Source organism: Heloderma suspectum, chromosome 4 (genome assembly GCF_057233095.1).
Source record: "Heloderma suspectum isolate Gila_16-S chromosome 4, 16-S_ref, whole genome shotgun sequence".
Lineage (NCBI taxonomy): Eukaryota > Metazoa > Chordata > Lepidosauria > Squamata > Helodermatidae > Heloderma > Heloderma suspectum.
The window spans coordinates 37,016,797-37,038,388 of NC_139461.1; the positions used below are offsets into that span (position 1 = coordinate 37,016,797).

The 21,592-nt window shown below is 43.3% G+C and overlaps 1 protein-coding gene across 1 annotated transcript in view; it reads right to left on the reverse strand.

Annotated features, from left to right (window-relative positions):
* ZFPM2 (zinc finger protein, FOG family member 2) overlaps window positions 1-21,592 on the reverse strand; it is a 486,615-nt gene that overhangs the window by 266,120 nt on the left and 198,903 nt on the right. The window contains exon 4 of the mRNA XM_084848943.1: window positions 6,339-6,457. Coding sequence (XP_084705069.1) covers window positions 6,339-6,457 — 119 coding nt within the window. The remainder of the gene's footprint in view (window positions 1-6,338; window positions 6,458-21,592) is intronic.

Genomic DNA, 21,592 nt, shown 5'->3' on the forward strand with positions numbered 1-21,592 from the left:
CACCGCCGAAGCTGCCGCTGGAGCCACCGCCATCCGGAACATCCGCCCCAGATAAGTCTTGTCCCGGGGGGGGTGGGGGGGGCAAGCCATTCCACCACGGATTTCAGGGGGCTGAATGCCAGTGCATTTGGCCTCACTGAAATCCGTGGCGGAATTATCCGCCATCCCTATTTAGCCATGATAGGCTACGTAAATACTTATGTAGCCTATCACGGCTAAAGCGGGGACGCAAATGGCGTAGGGGATGCCACTTGCGTCTCTGCTTTTGCTGTGACAGGCTACGTAAGTATTTACGTAGCCTATCATGGCAAAAGGCAAATACGCAAATGGCGGTGGCTACAGTGGACGCCATTTGCGTGGACGCCTTTTGACGTGATAGGCTACCTAAGTATTTACATAGCCTATCACGGCCTCCACAGGCATGCAAATGGCATCCCTGCATTAGCCGTGATAGGCTACATAAATACTTACGTAGCCTATCACGGCATTCCTGGGGAGGCAAATGGTGGCCACCGACGCGGCCGCCATTTGAGGAGCACCCACCGGCGAACGGCACCAGGTAGGCTCCGTTTCGCGCACGTTTCGCGGGGTTGGGGGGCTTCAGTTCGCCACGGATCCCTGGGGGCCGAATGTGCTGGCATTCGGCCTCACTGGGATCCGTGGCAGGATTCTCCGCCATCCCTACCCCGCTTTGGCCTCTGCAGAAGACCCTGCAGCATTCTCTGAATGCTTTCAGAGAATGCTTTCTCTGAACAAGACTGTCCACTACATGGTCAAAAGAAAACTGAGGGAACCGGCAGGAATCCGCTAGGACATGCGCAGTGGACGGTGGGGGAGGGTTCCCACCAAGACGTTCCTCAGCTATAGAAGCTTCCCAAATGAGGCTCCGTGCAGGGACAGAGCCCATATGTGTGATGCACAGAGACGAAGAAGAAGAAGAAGAAGAAGAAGAAGAAGAAGAAGAAGAGAAGGAGGAGGAGGAGGAGGAGGAGGAGGAGGAGGAGGAGGAGGAATCCTACCCATACTCTATGATCAGCATCCAAGGTCCTTCTTTGGGTGCCTCCTACGAGGGAGGCTCGGAAGGTGGCAACAAGAGAGAGGGCCTTCTCAGTGGTGGCCCCCCAACTGTGGAATGATCTCCCCGATGAGGCCCTTCTGGCGACAACATTGTTATCTTTTCCACATCAGGTTAACACCTATCTCCTTTTTCAGGCATTTGGCATCTTAAGATGAGTCCTTAATCAGTCCTGGATTTGTCTTTTATGGCTGATTGCTCAATGCTGTTTTTAGATATATGTTGTCTTTGTGTATATTGTTTGTGTGTTTTATGTAAATGGTTTTTAAACTTTTACACTGAATTTTAATGGGGAGGGTACTGTAATTTAATGTTTAATATTTTTAATCTTTGTAAACTGCCCAGACAACCTCAGCTATGGGGCGGTATAGAAATGTAATAAATAATAAAAATAATAATAAGCACATTTCTATGTTTCTACTTGTTGAGAATAGGTCTGAACACAGGAAAACAGTGATTTTAAATATTTAGCTGAACCCCCATCTGAGCAAAGCCTTGAGCTTACACTTCTTTCTGACCACTGAGCCATGCTTTAGCCATGCTGGCTAAATGCTGCCAACATTAGCCATGCTGGGAGAAGGACTGTATGCACTCCTGACATACCCTTGTTCACGGGATGGGATGTGGAATGGATTAAATTACACAATCACAGTGCTACTGCTGCATGTTGATTGGTGCCTTCGAGGCACAGCTAATATGGAGACATAGTCAGAAGCAGTGTTGTGACTGGGAGCAAGCACCTGAGTTGCTAAGAACTCTGTGAAAGAGCCCATCACCGTTGCTGTGTTAGTTCTCTTTTACGGTAGGACTAAGTGGCATGCCTTCCCATCTTTTCTGGAAATTCATCCCCAGCGAACCAGAGCGGGTGGGAGAGAGAATGTCAGACCAATACAGCCAAAATTAAGCACGTTTTAAGTCCCATTAAATTCAACTGGAGATTTAACTACATGTTAAGGCTACAACCCTATGCACACTTACCTGGCAGTAAGTCCAACTGAACTCAGAAATGAATGAGACTTTAGTTTTGGTTGGATTGTGCCATTCAGTATTTTATTTATACAGTTACACGTACTACACAAAGCAACGGGCTGATTTAAAAGAGATTTACCATGTTAAAAGTCCATTACTTTAGTAGTCCAACATATTTTTTCTGTTTTTATCATTTTTTTCAAATATTCACTGTAAATCCCCTCCCCCCCCAAAACTCTATTCAAATAATGGTGAAAGCCAGAATTGATACCAGTGCAAATAAAACTAGGGCAGTGCCAACATTTGGCCCAAATATATTTAAAGGGCAAAAGCAGGGTTTTAGTGGAACGAAATGTTTCATGCAAAACTGCTAGATTATCTTTTCCCCCCACAAACTGTGTACCTGGCCAAAATCCAATGTACACTTATGCCCGCACTGATTCCTTTCTACACCACCAATTCCCTTCCACAAGCGCTGGGTCCCACCAATTCGGTTGTCCAAGCAGAACCCATCACTTATGCAAAGGAGATTTAGCGCTTCTGGGGCAACCTAAAATGAGCAGAAATGCTCATTTCTGGAAGGAGCCAGGTTGGCGGAGCTTCCTTATGCAAGCTCCGCCAACCTGCCTCCTTCCAGAAACAAGCAGAAGAGGGCTGCTGGGGGTGGAAACACCCCACTGGTTTCTTCCCGCTCTTTGCAGCTGCCTCTTTCTTTGAACTGCAGCTTTGGATCCATTTAAAGAAACAACCATGGGGACTTCCTTCTAAGTTAATTCCAGCCAGTCACAGACCAGATGATGTCATGCTGTGTGCAATCAGATATGGCTATGTGACACTGTCACAGAATCAAATCTGACTGAGGATAATGCGTCATCTCTTCATCCTGGGTAGACAAAGATTTTAATCCCATGTCCTAGTCCCACCCTAAACAATTGCTGAAATGAAGGAAGTGTGTGTGTGTGGGGGGGGTATTAAAAGCCACTTCATTTTGGCTCAGCCAAAGGTAAAATTAAAAAAATACCTTCAACACCCTCTTAAAGCAAGACATAAAGTACTGTTCCTACTGTAGCTGAACAAAGAGATAATAACTCAGTGAGCGAGTTCACATGTCACGCTAAGCCACCCTAAGAATAAGCCGTGGTAGTATGGTGGTTTGCTCATTACTCCTGACAGATGATCGGGTGCTCCGCAGCTTGCAGTGGCTTGTTTTACAACTCAGTCCTCCTCTTTGTTTCTTCATTCCCTATATCAGCATGCTTTCTGCAATTGGTCTGCTGGGCTTGCCAGCTTACGAGGGAAACTCCCCACCATCCTGCATCTGATCACCACATACATATAATTATCTGAGCCTTTATGAAGATGGTAATGTGCTCACAATTTTTAAAAAAGAAAAACTGGGGTCTTGTGCAAATGCACAGGAGCGCAAGGCCACCTGTCCACTATTTAGCCCAGCACACCGATATCCCCCTTTTGTCAATGTCCTTGTCCTTTCATCCTCCACTTCAATGCTTGCCTTGCTAGTGAACTAGTATGTGCGTTTTAAGCTTGCTTTGCATACTACTGAACTAATTATACCTGCCTGAAAAGCTCCTTCTCCTACAGTTGCCAGCCGTTTTCAGCTCCCCCACCCCCCACCCTTCATGCTTTTCTCTTCCCTCTACAGGTCTCCATTGTTAGCTGCCAGGTATGAATATGGGTTACAGAGTAGTGACAGGGATCAAGTAAACATACACATAGTTCAAAACAAAGCAGGAAGGGAGGGGGATCAGTAAACATGAAAACTGCAAGGCAAACAAGTGAGGTGGGTCAGTAAATATATGCAAATTTCAAGGCAGAGCATTGAGTGGGCTTGGTAAATACATGCAAATTTTGTGGCAGATAAGAAAAGCAGAAGGGAAAATAAATTATGAAAATTTCATGGCAGTGAATTTTCAAATGTGCGAACCTGAGCAAGGCCGAAAAATATTTTTTAAAAAGGATGTGAACATGCTTGGAACACTCTCCAGTATCCTTTCTTCTCAATTTTTCTGAGCACAGGGTGGAGGGCACTGACAAGGGATGAGGGGGGATGAGGGCGGTACTAGTGAGATCATGAGGAGTGGCAGGGGTTTTTGCCACTCTTACCTGGCAGCTATCTAGTCGTTCCTGACAACCTATGATGAAGTTGCCCTTCTGGGTTCAGACATCACAACAAGCCACCCTGAACAACCCAACAACAAGCCACAGTTTCTGAGGGTGGCTTGTCCACGGAAAACAACCCATGATGAAAAACCCGCTCCAGGTTTGGACGTTGCAACAAATTACCCATGGTGACAAGCCACTGTGGCTTATCATGTTATGTGAACCAGGTCAGTATGTGGGCTATGTTGTCATTCCCTTTATTACATTTACATGGACCTTTATTTCCAGTGGCAGCACACCCATCAATATGCTTTTAAGCTTTCTGAATATACTTGATTTAACAGATGTTTCAGGAATGTCAGTGTAACTTGAGTGATATAGTTATTTCTCTACTTCCTACTAATACAAGTTGTCAAATTATTATTAATTCATATGTTGCAGTAGTGGAGAAATAAAGCCAAAAATATTAAGAATAGAAGACATATGATTATGAAGCATGATGAACCAAACTTACCTTATACTGTTTAAGGTTTAAACCTACGTGCAGAAAAACTTCACTATAAGGAACTCTATGGTCTAAACCAGGAACTTAATGGGTTCAGGGTAGAATTTAGCCTCATAAGCTACCTAGAAATGTGGGTACTCAGGCCTCAAAGCCATCATCAGATACAAAACAAAACAGGAGTGGGCTGAGAAAGTGTATGAAAAAACTCAGCCTTTTAGCCAAGTTTCGTCAAGAGAACAGTATCCTCTGCCTGCTACTTAACTTGTCAGGCTCTAGTATCCAACTTAAGTCCCTAGTTCCAATTCCAGCAATGGACAGCAGAGAAATGGGCTGGAAAATTCTCATTGCAGGTCTGGATTTGGTTTGGCTGCACACAGCACCTACTCCTACAGCAGCCTGCCTGCACTTTAAGATCATCAGCTGAGGACATCTTTCATGTCCCTTCCCCATCAGAGGTGAGGCAAATGTCAACAAGAGGCAGGGCCTTTTTGGCTGTGGTGCCCCAGTTTTGGAAAGACTCCCCCAGGAGGCCCACCTGTACAAATATTGTTACCTTTTTTGGCCTTCTTATTCCACCGAGGCATTAAAAAATTATTAGCAATGTCTTTTAGTATTATTCTAGATGTTTTACCTGCTGCTTTTATTCTGTTAATTTATTGTTCTGGCCTGGCAGACACATCACACAACTCAAGATTTCTTTTAAACCAAAACCCTGAGTTCCAACTCTGGCTTGTCAGGGGAGAGACAAGCCAGACATCCCGGTTTGCATGTCATGGCAAACAACCCAATGACAAAGCATCCCTAGGTTGTTTAGCAACTCCTGCAGGCAGCATGCACGAGTACACTCACTTGTATACAATAACCCTGGGTTGTTGTTGTTTTTTAAAAAATGGGTTATTGTGACATGCAACCCAGGCCACTGAATTATTTTGCTGTGTTTTCATGTCAATGTGAATTGCCCTGGAATTTAGTTAATGAAGATTTTTTTTTATTTACTTACTTACTTACTTACTTACTTATTTACTTACTTACATACAGCTCAATAGCCAAAACTCTCTGGGTGGTTCAAAAAAATTAAAACCACAAGGTACAGCATAAAGCAATATAAAATATGAAAGCTAAAACTACAATATAAAAATACAACCAGAATAAAACCTAGCAGCAATGAAGATATTTAAACTTCAGATTTAAAACAGCAGAGCTAAAAGACTAGAATGCTAAAATGCTGGGAAAACAAAAAGGTCTTCACCTGGTGCCCAAAGGAGTAGGATGTAGGTGCCAGGTGCACCTCTCTAGGGCGCACATTCCACAACCAGGGTGCCACAGCAGAAAAGGCCCTCTTCCTGGTAGCCACCTACCTCACTTCCTTTGGCAGGGGCTCCTTGAAAAGGACCCCTGAAGATGATATTAGGATCCAGGTAGGTACATATGGGAGGAGGCAATCCTTCAGATAACCTGGCCCAAAGCCATTTAGGGCTCTGAATGTTAATACCAGCACTTTGAATCAGGCCTGGACATGGACTGGCAGCCAAGAGAAGGAAGGCTGGTATATAAATTTAAACACATTTTCCATAGATGATTTTACTGAACAGCTCTGAATTGTGCTAATCATGACAGCTATTAAAGAACAGTAAACAGGATATCAACATTGAGTATCCCCTAACATACCAGTGTGTTGTTATTCAAATCCATCTTCCCAACAAATGGCCCCCATGTTGTTCCAACTGGAAGCTGCTGTCGACTCTGGATCTTGCGTTCCCCTTCCTTCTGGAACACCTCCAACTCCCCTAAGAAACAAAGAAAATGAGAAGTGCTTAGAGCACCTCCATATATGTCATACACAACCACCCCCACCTTTGTATTTGTTTCTATAACCAATGTTTAAAGGGGCCATAAAGTAAGAAATTAATTATAGATGCTTAGAAGACCATTGATACTGTCGTACTGGGAAAGCATTAACCAAGCTTTCCCCTCATGAGCATTCTCATTATTTGAAATGTTGTTTTGAAAGTCTAACACATTTCTTGCGGTTTTTCATGCTCATTTAATTTATAAAAGCATTTTTTTGTCCAGCAATTCTTTGAGAATGAAAGATGCAAGAGTTCTTTGGAAAATATCACTAGTACTGGGAGGAAAGGGTTTGTAAGTTCACTCTGAATATGGTGAAGGTCTAACACATAAGTTGATTGATAATACCCATCCAATACATTGCATTTCAGATTGATAACAAAGAGTAGCTATTAATAGGGCTGCATGAATTCCATACTTTTACAGCTGCACAGTACAAGAGTGAAATTTTATATTAGGAAGATAATACAGAATCCTAAGAATCTTGTTTTGTATTTAAAAATCCAAGTTTCGAATCCATATGGCTGTGGACGTATGCTTGGAAATTGTTGGACAATGCCTGGTGCAATCTTCAGAAGCTAAAAGGAAAATAATGACCTTTTTAGGGCCATTGCTTCCCACATACTATATCAAGTAAGAATTTCTGTATGGGCAGTTGCAAACTACCACAAAAAATACCAAGAAAATAAGGGCCAGTTCATTTGGTATTTTTCTCAGGATTATATTGAGAATGAGCCTGGGCATGGGCATGGGCTTGGGCTTGGATTTAGGTACTATTTCTCCCACCACCAATCCTTTTATCCCACTCTTCTATCCCCTATGGGAAAAAGGTACAAAGTGAACTGGATAGATCCTGCATTTATTTGAATGAGGAATCCTTGATCCTGAAAAGTCAGAGTCTGCTAGACATAGCTCCCGAAATGACACAAGACACTTTGCTCTGGCATAACAATGACATGTCCAGGTCTGAGACGCATCTTCTTGGTGGCCCTCTCCTCTGTCAGAGAGCCCTCGTGGGTTATCCAGTGGGAGGTAACAATGGCAGCAGCACTCCAAGCAGGCCAGGTGGTTGGCTCTAGATGCCACTGTAATTTCCCAAAATGCCCCTGATGTAGCATTACTCCGAGTGCTGTGGGAAATTAAATATCCTATCTCACCAACATTTTAGAGAAGAGCTGAGCCAAAGTTTCCCAGAATACATATTTCCGAGAAAGGTTCTGAGGTTCTTCTTTTTTCCTCAGCCCCATAGAAAAAGAAGGCCACTTTGCAGAATTTTCTCCTAATATTATTTGGGGTGGTAAAAACAAAAAGGGATTGTGAACAGTATGTGGCAGATGTGAAAAAAGGCAAATTCCATGATAGGAATCACTAGTAAAAGGATTGAAAATAAATATGCCCAATATCATAATGTCTTTATATAAAGCTATGTTTTTCTCCCTCTCTTGTAACACAAGAACCAAGTGTCATCCAATGAAGTTGAATGCTGGGATATTCAGGACATACAAACAGAATTATTTTTTTTCCACAGCACATAGTTAAACAACGGAATTCACTGCCACAAGATGGTCACCAACTTAAGACTGTTTGAAAATTCAATCCTGAAGTCTTAGACAAATTCATGGAGGTTACTAGTTATGGTGGCTATATACTGCCTTCAGGTTCAGAGGCAGCATGCCTCTGAATCTCAGTTGCTGGGAAGCAACAGTAACAGAGGGCCATTGCTCTTATGTCCTGCTTATAGACTTCCCACAGTGGTAGAACCCATGCTTGAAGGTCCTAGGTTTGATTTCCAGCATCTCCAGGTAAGGCTGATCATAGAATAAATCATAGAATCACAGGTTGGAAGGGGCCTACAAGACTATCGAGTGCAACCCCCTGCTCAGTGCAGGAAGCCTGATTCCCAGGCAGTCTCCCATTCAAGTACTAACCAGGGCTGACTCTACTTAGCTTCCGAGATCAGACACATTCTGAAACACTGGAGAGCTGCTGCCAGTCATTGTTGGCAGTACTGGGCTAGATGGACCAAGAGTTCTGATTCTGTATAAGGCAGTTTCCTATGTTCCTACTGTTGGAAACAGGATGCTGAACTAGATGCGCCTTTGCTCTGATGCAGAAAGTATCTTATGTCCTTAAAATAGCAGCTAGAACCATCCATCAGGTGCTGCTCAGAGTGACGTGCCTGAAACAAAAGTGAAAGGGGGGAAGGGAAGTTGTCAGTGGTGGGCCATGCCAGGTTACTGGGGTCCAGGCAACTGCCCATGGATGCCAGGGACTGACACTAGCCTTATCTCTAATCATAACACTGGCAGTCAGCTCCCCAAGTTTTGCCTTCTAATTTGCTGACCAAGTGTAGCAAAGGCAGAAAAAATGACGCTTTCTGATTGCTCATTGCTCCAAAAGGAGCTACCCACCTATGTGAATGCACTGAAGTCACTAAGAGCTTGTATACATGCTAAAGCTGACTAATGAGTGCAAATACCAGGAGTCTATTAATATGAGCAATGGAGAAGGTACTTATAGAAGATTGGTTCCAGAGCATGGTCTGAGGGCAAAGGCATATGGTCAAGGAACACCTAATTACTTTGAATGAGTTCAAATCTCCAGGGCCAGATGAACTGCATCCTAAAGGAATAAAGGAATTCACAGAAGAACTCTCAGAACCACTGTCTATTCTCTTTGAGAAATCATGGAGGACAGGTGACGTGCCAGATGACTGGAGGAGGGCTAATGTTGTCCCTATCTTCAAAAAGGGTAAAAAGGAGAAACCTGGGAACTACAGACCAGTCAGTCTGACATCAATCCCTGGGAAAATTCTGGAGCAGATCATAAAGCAATCAGTCTGTAAGCACCTTGAAAACAATGCCATGATTACTAGAAGCCAACATGGATTTGTCAAGAACAAGTCCTGCCAGATGAATCTGATCTCATTTTTTGATCAAGTCACCTCCCTTGTGGACCGTGGGAATGCTGTAGACATCATATACCTCGACTTCAGCAAAGCTTTCGACAAAGTGCCCCATGATATCCTGATGAGCAAACTAGTTCAAAGTGGGCTAGATGAAACAACAATCTGGTGGGTCCAGAGTTGGCTACAGAATCGGACTCAAAGAGTGCTTCTCAATGGGACCTTCTCAAACTGGGGAGAGGTAATGAGTGGGGTACCGCAGGGCTCAGTCCTGGGCCCAGTGCTCTTCAACATTTTATTAATGACCTGGAGGAGGAGGTGCAGGGAATGCGGATCACATTTGCAGATGACACAAAATTGGGCGGGATAGCTAATACCCTGGAAGACAGAAACAAAATTCAAAGTGATCTGGATAGACTGGAGCGCTGGGCAGAAAACAACAGAATGACATTTAATAGGGATAAATGCCAAGTTCTGCACCTAGGAAAAAGAAACCAAATGCACAGTTACAAGATGGGGGATATGTGGCTCAACAACACTACAAGCGACAAGGATCTTGGAATGGTTGTCGATCACAACACAAGCTGAATATGAGCCAACAGTGTGATAAGGCAAATGCCATTTTGGGCTGCATTAATAGAAGCATCGCTTCCAAATCCCGGGAAGTACTAGTTCCCCTCTACTCAGCACTGGTTAGGCCTCATCTGGAGTACTGTGTCCAGTTCTGGGCACCACACTTTAAGAAGGATGCAGACAAACTGGAGAGGGTTCAGAGGAGGGCAACAAAGATCATCAGGGGACTGGAAACAAAGCCCTATGAAGAGAGACTGAAAGAACTACGCATGTTTAGCCTTGAGAAGAGAAGACTGAGGGGAGATATGATAGCGCTCTTCAAGTACGTGAAAGGTTGTCACAGACAGGAAGGCCAGGATCTCTTCTCGATCATCCCAGAGTGCAGGACACGGAAGAATGGGCTCAAGTTACAGGAAGCCAGATTCCGGCTAAACATCAGGAAAAACTTCCTGACTGTTAGAGCAATATGACAATGGAACCAATTACCTAGGGAGGTGGTGGGCTCTCCCACACTGGAGGCCTTCAAGACGAGGCTGGACAGCCATCTGTCAGGGATGCTCTGACTTGGATTCCTGCATTGAGCAGGGGGTTGGACTCGATGGCCTTGTAGGCCCCTTACAACCCTACTATTCTATGATTCTATTATGAAGCCACCTTGCTGAAGCTACGCAGGCCTGGTTCTGGTCAGTGTGCCTGGATAGGAGATCAAGAAGGACCCCATATATGTCAAGTTGACTTTCATGGTAGAAGAAAGGCAGGATATAAATGTACTAAATAAATAAATAGAAGACTGCAACAGCTTCTTCTGTGACTATGCCAGAAGGGGATCCAGTCCACAGAACAAGCTGTTGCAATCTCCCATCAGTACCTTTTCCAACATAGTAGGAACCTCCAATGAGTAGACCCTTGCATAAACAGTTATTTGCACATATCAGTCACCCCGAACAATGAGTGAATGGGCTCTAACATCCAGGATATATGGGGAGTTCAAAATACTAACATTATAGATTTGCAACGCGCATGACAGTCTCCATGTGTTGCCCTCCCCGCAAATCTCATTTTTTATTTTGCAAATTCCAAAAATAGTCTACTAAAAATTATGCATGCTTTCTCAAGATACTTTAAATCTGCATAATCCTGATGTGGCTTTGTGAGCAATTGTATTGATATACACTGGCTAAGGATCTGTAAAAAGAAAAAAGCATCCATCATGGTGATAGTTTCAGACATATGCAAAAGGCAATATGTACACTGGAAGCAGTTTAAATATGCATCATTTAAATTCAATGTATATTCTTACAAAATATTCATAGGCCCAGAAAAATCAAATTGAATTTACTTGATTTGGACATAGTGTAGTGCCAATTTTTCACACTTCAACATTTTCAAAATGAAAAGTAAAATCAGGTGTGTGAAAAGCCCCTCAAGAAAATACTGTATCTAACTAATCTTTCATATTTTTGCATGCCTGTTCACAGCGCATAGCTACTGCTGTCTCACTGACATTTTTAGGACTTCTTTACTGTGATTCAGGCCAATGAGGAATCACACTGTAAACGTGATAACATCATGGCATCATGTTGTACCTAATCAGATTTGACTACATAACATTGTCACTGTGGGTAAAGAAAGCCCTTGCATTGTCCTCTCTCGCTGGATGGGGTGAAAGAGGAGATACCTTCATACTGCTGAAGCAACCCCCAGACTCATGCTCCCCATCTTACTGTCACTTTCATTGCCTGCCAACTCTGTGCAGCAAGACTTTTATTTTGATCTAGCTTGACTCGTGCATAGTTATCTGTGATTAACTACAGCAGAATGCAAATGTGCATCCCAACTAGTCGATTAGACTTGACTGGTTTGGGGCCAAAGAACACTAGCTCGGTTGTCTTGGCAGTGGTGACATGTTTCCTCCCTGCACCCAAGTCCATGAAAAGGGATGCAAAAATAGTGAAAGGGGGTGCACTTTTCACAGGGGGCAAAAAGATGTACTTCAAAAAGTACCTCTCTCCATATTGGCTCAGCACTAGGTTTGAATGTAGCTTCTTTTCTTGCAAAAAATTATATGTACATGAACATACACAGTAGCATTTTCTTCTACATAAGGATGAAACCACCAGCATTTGTCTGCTTTTACACATTAAAAAGCAAGCATGTCCATGGACATGTCATATTTAACTGATACCAGGAATCATGAGAATCTTTGAAAACCCTTTTAAAAAATAATTCAGACTCCCTTTCTGCCACTGACATTTTTCATCTGAAAAGGGTTCCAACTCAGTCAAACAGTGACTCCTTATCTATACCTGTGGATTTACAAGCAGGCCTGTCTTTTAATGGATTAAGAACGACAAACTTAGGGCAGATCATTCCACGATAACCAAACATCTAGCAAAGTTCCCAGTTGCACGGGACGATGCTATTCTTTTAAAACAGGGAATAGTCATTAATAGCACCATTTCAAGATTGCTTAGGCAAGATACAGAGCTTCAAAAAGCAGCCAATAAGGTACTTCCTTTTGCGCATTCAATTTTACTACTGAATTGGTCACCATATACAATACCTTTATTCTTTTCATTGTTTTGGATTTAATAACTCAGCAATATGTTTCAGTGCAACTGATGAATCCACATTCTTAGACTCATTATCGTATTCCACCTCTTACATCAGACAATATGAATTTGCATAAATGCCTGCAGTGTAGAAGAACTGAATGTGTCATTGCCTTCAGTATTAAGCAGAAATACTTGGAACATGTTAGGGCACTCTTCTTTCTCTCCCTTTCTAGCCTCTAGCCTTATTCTTTCTCTCACCTCTATCCCTTTGCCTTGCCATTTCCCCCTCCCTCCCACCTCTAGCCTCACTATTTCTCTGCCCCACCAACTCTTTAGCTCACTTTTGACTAGCCAGGCTCCCATGGCAGCCATTATGTGACTAGCCACATTCACCATGGGAGCCATGTTATAGTGGCACCCACAGCAGTTTTTCAAATTCCCAAATGTGCCCATGGGTCCAAAACGGCTGGAGACCCCCGACCTGCAACAAACACTTTCCTTTGCCTTGTAAACAAAAATATCAATCTACCTGGCACACCACTAAACAAATATTAGGTAAACAAATATTATATCACTCCTTCTAACAGTGAACCCGGGTGGTGAATGGCAACAGAACTGTAGCCAAAATAGGGCTGCTCAGAAACAAGGGTGAGGTATCAGCATGCTCAGGAGAACCCTGAAATTTGCAGAACTACAGATAATCTTTACTACAACAATAACAAAACCCAGTCCAATGAGGACTGAGTATGCTCACCAGCCACAGAATATCAATGGTCGGTTGGGAAAAAAAAGAGAGAGAGAAAAGGAAATTGAATGGGCTGCTGTGGGCGTTAACCGGCTGGCTGAAATCCTAAACATTATTCCTATTAGGAGGTGAGAAATCATTACAACAACTGCTGCAGGTTCTGCTAGTAGTATTAGCAGGATTCATTATAATTGTATATACTGACAAATACCATAACTAAGTCTCCCTAGAACACTACCTTTCATGGAAATGCAAATATTTAGCTGAATCATAGGCTTGTGGGTGTGCCAGCACTAGATAGTTGGTAGTTGAAGAAAAGAAACAAGTATAGGAGTAACAAGCAAGGACAGCAAAAAGAGTTTTGACAACAGAACAATATTGGTCATATTCAGGTCATTTCACTTCTCACCCTTTCTCTTCTCATTCCTCTTTTCAACTAGCATTTTAAAAAATGCCCTGAAGTAAAAGAAGACAATTAAAACAGAAACTTCACTGACACAATGTGTGGTGAAAGACTAAGAGGTAAGATTTTTGGATAGCTGGAAGTGTCTGTGTAGCAGTGGCACTAATAAAAAATCCCATTGTAATAGCGGGAAGATATAATTAGCCTGGATCCAAGATCTAGACCAGGGATGGGGAACCTTCTTTAGCCTGATTCCATGTTGGAAAAGCTCTTGGGAACTGTATTCCAGGGGTAGACAGGGCCACAGGAAAAGTGGGCAGGGCCACAGCCATAACTTCCATTGTTGCCAGTTTATAAGGAAGCATGTCCACTCACAAATAAGAAGTTTTAAAACATAATGAATTAGTAAATGTAAGAGTAATCAATCATCAATCATAGCACTGTTCAGGTACTGAGCCTGAAGAGGGCACACAAACATGAGTAAGGGGCATGGTAGAACCATGTGTGCTGGCCCTGCCCCTAAATCCCCAAGCAGGGCCCCATCTAGGGATGTCAGAGAATTCCGCCACGGATCTCGGTGAGGCCGAATGCTAGTGCATTCAGCCCCCCGAACTCCATGGCGGAACGGCCTGTCACCACCCCCCCGCGCCCCTCCACAGATCCCTCCCGGGACGAGACTTACCTGGGGTGGATCTTCCGGGCGGCAGCGGCTCCAGTGGTGGCTGCGGCAGAGACTGGTCTTCTGACCAGCCGCCACCGCCATTTCCAGTCTTGCTTAAAAAAAAAAAAGACGTGATAGGCTACGTAAAGATTTATGTAGCCTATCATGGCTGGGTTAAATAAAAAAAAAACACGACGTGATAGGCTATGTAAATCTTTACGTAGCTTATCACGGCTGGGTGGGTTTAAAAAAACAACAACCGCGTACGCAAATTTGCATTCCTTATTTTTGGCCATCTTATGTAGCGTAGCGTAAAGATTTGCGTAGGCTAAAATGGTGAATCTAAAAGGGATGCAAATAGCGCCCGCTACGCTATTTGCGTTCCCCTTTATTTTCGCCGTCATAGTCTACGTAAATATTTACGTAGATTCAGATGGCCAAAAATAAGGAATGCAAATGGCGGCGGCCATAGCCGCCGCCATTTGCGTACACGGTTGTTTTGTGTTTTTTTCCCCCAGAGCCCTCCGCGGCCAGACATCCGGCTGCGGACGGCTCTGGGCTGGGCTGGGCCTGGCTGGCTGCTCCGCGGAGCTGCCGCGGAGCACAGCCGCCCATCGAGGATTTCGGGGGGGGGGAGGAATGGATCGCCTCCCCCCCCACCATCAACATAATCTGCGAAAGGTAAGTCACTTTCGTACATCCCTAGCCTCATCCTTTCAGTCCCTGGCTGGAGAGGGTCTCTACTTGCATTTACATGATCACGGATCCTGCTAAAGTATGGTCCTGATTGTGTGGAGAGTTCTACTCATGTTCAGGCTTACTCAGAAGTAGGCAGGGCAGAATCACTCAGCAGCACTTTCAAACAGCATCCCAAATAGCCCTTGCATATCTACTCAGAAATAAGCATGAGCAACAGGTCTATTCACAAGTAAGGGGGACAAGCCTCTGCATGTCTACTCAGAAGCAAGGAGGAAAAGACTCAGAAGGAAGGAGGACTGAATCATTCAGCATCTTCCTCCCCTGGCTATGCTCCTGTCGGGAAAAGTCTTATCTCTGATAAGCGGATGACCAGAGATAAGTGTTTTTCCCTGCCAAACACTAAGGGAGACATGTTCAGTGCTAAGCAGGGCGGAAGTACTTGTCTCTGATCAGCTGCTGATTAGAGATAAGAGCTTTTCATTACTGCATGGCAGAGGAGGTGAGGCCAGCAGAAGAAACTGCCAGGCTAGAGTTTTCCCATCCCTGCTCTAGACAAACAGCAGAACTTCACAGGACACTGGGTACTGGCCAGTACATAGACCTCTACATTTTTCTTATCAGAGAATAATACATTGCTATCAACTTTCTTTTATCTTCTCCCTATGGCTATGGCCAGTCTTCTACTTCTTAACATTGACATGAATTCTTAGTTCCTTCCAACATTTTCTTCTTCAGGTTGTAGACCCATCTGTCTCACAGCTGTCTGTGTATACTCTGCTCTCCCCCTCATTTCTTTTCTTGTCTTCCTCCTGGGATCCTTTTCCTTACACTTTCAGCTTCTCTCTGCATCTCCTCTTCATTTGCCAGAAACCTGTTCCATTCTCTTTCACACATTCACACTTGCCATTTTCTTGTGGTATTCTTTAATAGATCACTGTCTTTACCCTGGTATTACTTTATCACAATCCCATTTTGAATTGTTCTTAAACTCAACGGTATGAAATCAATTATTAAGGAACAATATTGTTCTGCAGCAGAAAAAAGTTGGGTAAAATTAACTAAGCCTATGCAACCACTAGCTCAGAATGCTTTACATCGTGGTTCCTAGTAAAATCAAGTTTATGGGAGAAAGGATTCCTGATCCATTCCAGCACTGGTGGATTCTACTGTCTAGAGATGTTGGACAAGGTCTGTAGTTGGACATCGGAGATGATTAGGTACTTTTGCACATGAAAGAATTAAGATCAAGAGTTGGAGGATTGAGTTAAGACAGGGGTTATAACACTGTTCAAAGCTGGACAAGTGAAAGATCTGGTAGTAAGGCCCCAGGGCATTTCCAATGGGAAAACAAGGTCTGAGGCTCATGTAACAGCAAGTTAGAATGGTGCTGAGTAAACATAGAATGCTATAGCAACAATCTCTCCTTCAGAAATGACCACCCAGATCCCTATTTTTAATTCTACTCTTTGGTGAAAGAAGTCCCTGAACCTGCAGTCATTTAGTTATGCTGAAACTTGTTCCCTATTCTCCATAAAGTTCCTGGCAAGAATTTGCATGGTTTGTTGATAGACATGTCTTTGTTGATAGACATCTTCCATGTACTTGCACTCAGCTGCATGATGGCATCTGTCAAGGTGTGTTGTTGGGCTTTCCAGATAAAGTACAGGAGTGAAGGAATATTGATCCTGATGATGAAAGTGTATAGGAATGCCTATAGCTGAAGCAACTGGTCCTGAACAGGAATTCTATCTCTGGCCCTCACTGGAAAAGGTTTCAGGCCCTTCCTCATTACAGCCTTAATTTCAAGGCAGCCCCAGCTTCCCAGATTTCTCCAGCCTGAAACTGTTCTGGCTCTTAGATTTGGCTGGCATCCAGAGGGATAGCCACCCATGTCACCCAACGAGGAGGATGGGAGTTCTTTCTCAGGTGCAGACATCTTGTTATAAAGAAGTTCAGAGGTCCATAGCAGTTCTCTAGATATGAATCTTCCTTCTGTCACTGAGTGCACCTTTTAAAATACGATTACTTCCATGGAACAAATTTCTGAGAACAGTATAAGGAGAAATAGACAGAACAACACAATCCTCTTTTGGAACAGCATATAGGCCAACAGCAGTAGTGAACAAAAGAACTTGGTGACAATTTATTGAGCCATTTCAGTGACAGATCAACCACACTGATAAGACTGTACAACAAAAACAAAAGTTATTCTGATTAAGACTAGTATAAATTATTGTTCCTGTTTCAGCCCCACCCAAGATTTAAAACTTAATCTATGCCATTTCATTTCACTTCTTACTTACATGTCTGTACCACCACATAGTCGAAGCTCTCCGGGTGGTTCACAAATGTCCTATTTTTGTCCAAAGAACAGGCAGATTTTTCTACATTTTTCTGGAAGTTATTTTTCAGTGCAGTTGATTTACCCCATAAATACATTTAAGTAACCATGTTGCTACTTTGCTGCTTCTGCAGGGCATTTCTAGAGATGATCATTTCATGCTTGAAATATACAACAAGAACCATAACTAAGATACCACTATGATATATAAATACACTTACTGGTCCTAGGCTCAATCCAATGTACATTTACTTGGAAATAAGCCACACTAAAATATGTGGACTTCTCGGTAAACATGGATAGGACTGGGTTGTTGTTGTTAATTAATTACAAAAGTGGAATCATGGATATTTCGTTTCAGTTGAAGACTTCACAGCACGGTTTTTCCCCCCACACACACACACACATTCTTCAAGACCATACATATTTCCGGCTTGCTGAGTATGTTTGTTCAAAATATGTGAGACCCATAGTACACACTAATCAATTTTGGTAAAAGATAATGCTGCTAGCGCTGTGGGCTGTTCCTCTTATCTTGTTGATATAGCATACTTTTAAAGTCTGTGATTACTCAAAGACTTATGATAGCTGCACTGTAAAAGAAGCCCCAAGTCATGGATCACTAGCTCAGCTACAAAACATCCCATGGCTTTTAAGATAATCAGCCCACCTTGGTAGATACTGTGCCAGACTGCAAGGCCTCAATTGTAGCAAATTCTTTCCTGTGTATCTTGTATATATAAGAACGAATGAAAATATCAATATCTATCCCCCTTTTTACAAATGGCCAGGTTATCAAAGTAAAGCATCTGGCAAAGGGCTGGATGCGTCCAATCTCGTCTGATCTCGGGAGCTAAGCAGGGTCAGCCCTGGTTAGTACTTGGATGGGTGACCACCTGGGAATCAGGTTTCCTGCATTGAGCAGGGGGTTGGACTCGATGGTCTTGTAGGCCCCTTCCAACCCTATGGTTCTATGATTCTATGATCTGGCATTCATTTGTGGAATGATGATACAAAATAGCTATTATTCATATTTCACAGATTCAAAAATAGATGTGATTCCAACTAGAGTAAGCACAATAGAAAATATTTTATTTCTGAATGCAAATTACTTGACTGACAGTCTACAAACAAATATACCCATTATTGTATGTAGACATTGGAAGAAATCAAAATGATTGACGTATATGAAAAATGAAGAAAAACCTGCACTGCAACAACATTTTAGCAAAATATCTAAGCTTTTTGTAAACAAGTGCATAGAAATATTAATCTAGGAATGGGCGAACCTGCCAACATTCAGTCGGGGGGGGGGGCACTGCAGGGAAGTCCAGACTGCTCCCCACCCCCATGGATTTGCCTGGAGCCCCCAGCAATCAACTGGGTTTCACAGGCCGGTTCTCCAGCTTTAACAGGCCTATAGTTGAAAACTGCAGCTGTAATTGTTTTTACACCATTTTTTTACACCATTTTTGGCTGTAAAGCACTTAGGTAAACGTAAAGGTGTCCCCAACCAGTCATGTCCGACTCTAGGGGGTGGTGCTCATCTCCATTTCTAGGCCGAAGAGCCAGCGCTGTCCGAAGACGCTTCCGTGGTCATGTGGCCGGCATGACTGAACACCGAGGTGCACAGAACGCTGTTACCTTTCCTGCCGAAGCAGTACCTATTTATCTACTTGCAATTTCTTGCTTTCGAACTGCTAGGCTGGCAGGAGCTGGGACTGAAGATGGGAACTCACTCCGTCATGCGGCACTCAGGTCTCGAACTGCTGTCCTGCCGACCTCCCAGTCTGCAGTTCAGCGTCTTAACCACTAAGGCACCACGGCCCCGTAAAGCACTTACTTCTATGTAAATTGCAGCCATAAATACCCACAATTTACATAGAAGCAGGTGTTTTACAACTGCAACTAGCATAAAATACACCAATTATGGCCATAATTTTCCCACAATAGTCTTAATGGCAGCTGCAATTAGCCTATTGCGCCTTTTATAATGCCGGAGAGCCACCCCACGGGAAATCCGAAGGACCTGGAGGTGAGTGGAGCTGGTCCGTTGTAGACTTTGAAGGTCGGATTCTCGGGAATCTGGCCTCATTGGAGTCCACAGAGGATTTGTCCAGCATCCCTATATTAATCTGTATTTTTGTCTTCCTTTTTCGTTGCTATTAATGTACCCCAAATCCCCATATAATAATAAGGGTATTCAATACATTAGCACTTACAACTTGGAAAAAACATGTTACTGAGGGAAAGGTTTGCTAATAGGTGATCAACAAATAATGTTCCAGTGGATTGTGTTATTGCAATACATTATACGTGGGGTTCTTTGAAAACAGTCCAGAAACTTCAGCTAATTCGAAATAGGGCAGCTAGATTGTTAATGAGGACTGCCCAACATGATCACATCATGCCGGTACTTTGCCATCTGCACTGGCTGCCAGTCCATTTCCATGTCCAATTCAAAGTGCTAGTGTTAACCTTTCAAGCCCTGATGAGCTTGCAGCAGGGTTATCTAAAGGAGGGTCTCTTCCTATATTTATCTACCCAGGCCCTGACATCATAATCTGAGGCTCTTCTCCAAATACCCCTGCCAAATGAGGCAAGGCACATGTCTACAACAGAGAGGGCCTTATCAGTGTTGGCACCCCGTCTGTGGAATGCCCTCCTCACAGAGGCTCAGCTCATGTCTACCTTATGGTCTTCTTGTTGTCAGATAGGTGAAGACCTTTTTATTTTCCCACACATTTTAGGAACTGTTAGAGCTTCCTGATCTTTGGTGCTGGTTTTACTTTTGGTTTTATGGTGGGTGTGCTTTAATTGTTACCTTGTATGTTAAGTTTTTAATTTCTACATTGCCCAGAGAACTTCAGTTACTGGGCAGTTTTAAACTGTAATAAATAAATTAATAAATGTACACGTAATCAGTAATCAACTCTAGCCTGTTCCAGGCACTGAACCTGTACAGGGTACATAAGCATTAGCAAAGGGCGCTTCCCATGCGTGCTGATAAAGCCAGGTCTCAGTTGTGTGGAAAGTTCTACTTGCATTCAAGCAAACACAAGCAGATACCCTCTTTGAGTTCCCTGCTCAACATGGCAAGGCCAGGGACTGAAGAGGCGGGGTCAGCATACATGGCTCTGTGCCCTTATTCATGTTTGTATACTCTGCTCAGGCTCAAAGCCTAGACAGAGCTTGTATTAGCTTGCACCAGCTACCACAGTTGTGTCAGCTTGCCTCATATGAGAAGCTCATCATTATATTTACAATTGCATTGCAATGACTGGATGACTAGGCTTGGATGCTGATGCCGTTTCAAACCTTGACTTGCCAGCTAGCTCTGGGGAGGCCACTATCTCTCAAACTAGCCTACCTCACAGTATTGTTATGAGGCTATAATGATCCTCTAAGCTCTAACATCTTTGGACCTCAGGTTAAAAATATCAGATTGGATTTTTTTTATTTATTTATTGAATTTCTATCCCGCCGTTTTTCCTCTCGCAAGGAACCCAAGGCGGCTTACATTATCCTCCTCCTCTCCATTTTATGCTCACAGCAACAACCCTGTGAGGTAGGTTGGGCTGAGAGTCTGTGACTGGCCCAAAGTCACCCAGTGAGTTTCCATGGCCAAGTGGGGACTAGAACCCTGTTCTCCCAGCTCCCAGTCCAACACTCTCACCACTACACCACACTGGATCCAAAGGTTCCTTCCTCCAATCAAATTCAAAAGCTTTCAAGATTTCTGAAATCCTGAAACAGTCAGGATACTTGTCCTGCATGTTTTATTTAACTTTTTGTTAGCTCCTATTTGTCCCAATTACATGCAGAGAAAAATGTGGTTACAGATTAAAATTTTCTGTAGAAATTAAGTTTTTATATGATTGTATCTCTGAACATTATAAAAGCATGCTAACCCTGCATACAGGGAAAAATAGTCCATATGCTTCTGCACTGGTTCCTCAAAATAGGCATTGCATCTTGTGAAGTGACTCCACAGACTTGCCTTACTGGGCTATATCTTCAAACATCTCACCAATTCCCACCTTCACTCTACCCCACCTCCACCCTACACTGCCCCACAGTACTCCACTCTTCAAGCCACATTAAACTACAGTTCTGAGCATAAACTTGAAATATGGCATTCTGTTTTCAAATACTGAAGTCAAACCCAGATAAATCAGGCTAGCCATTCAGT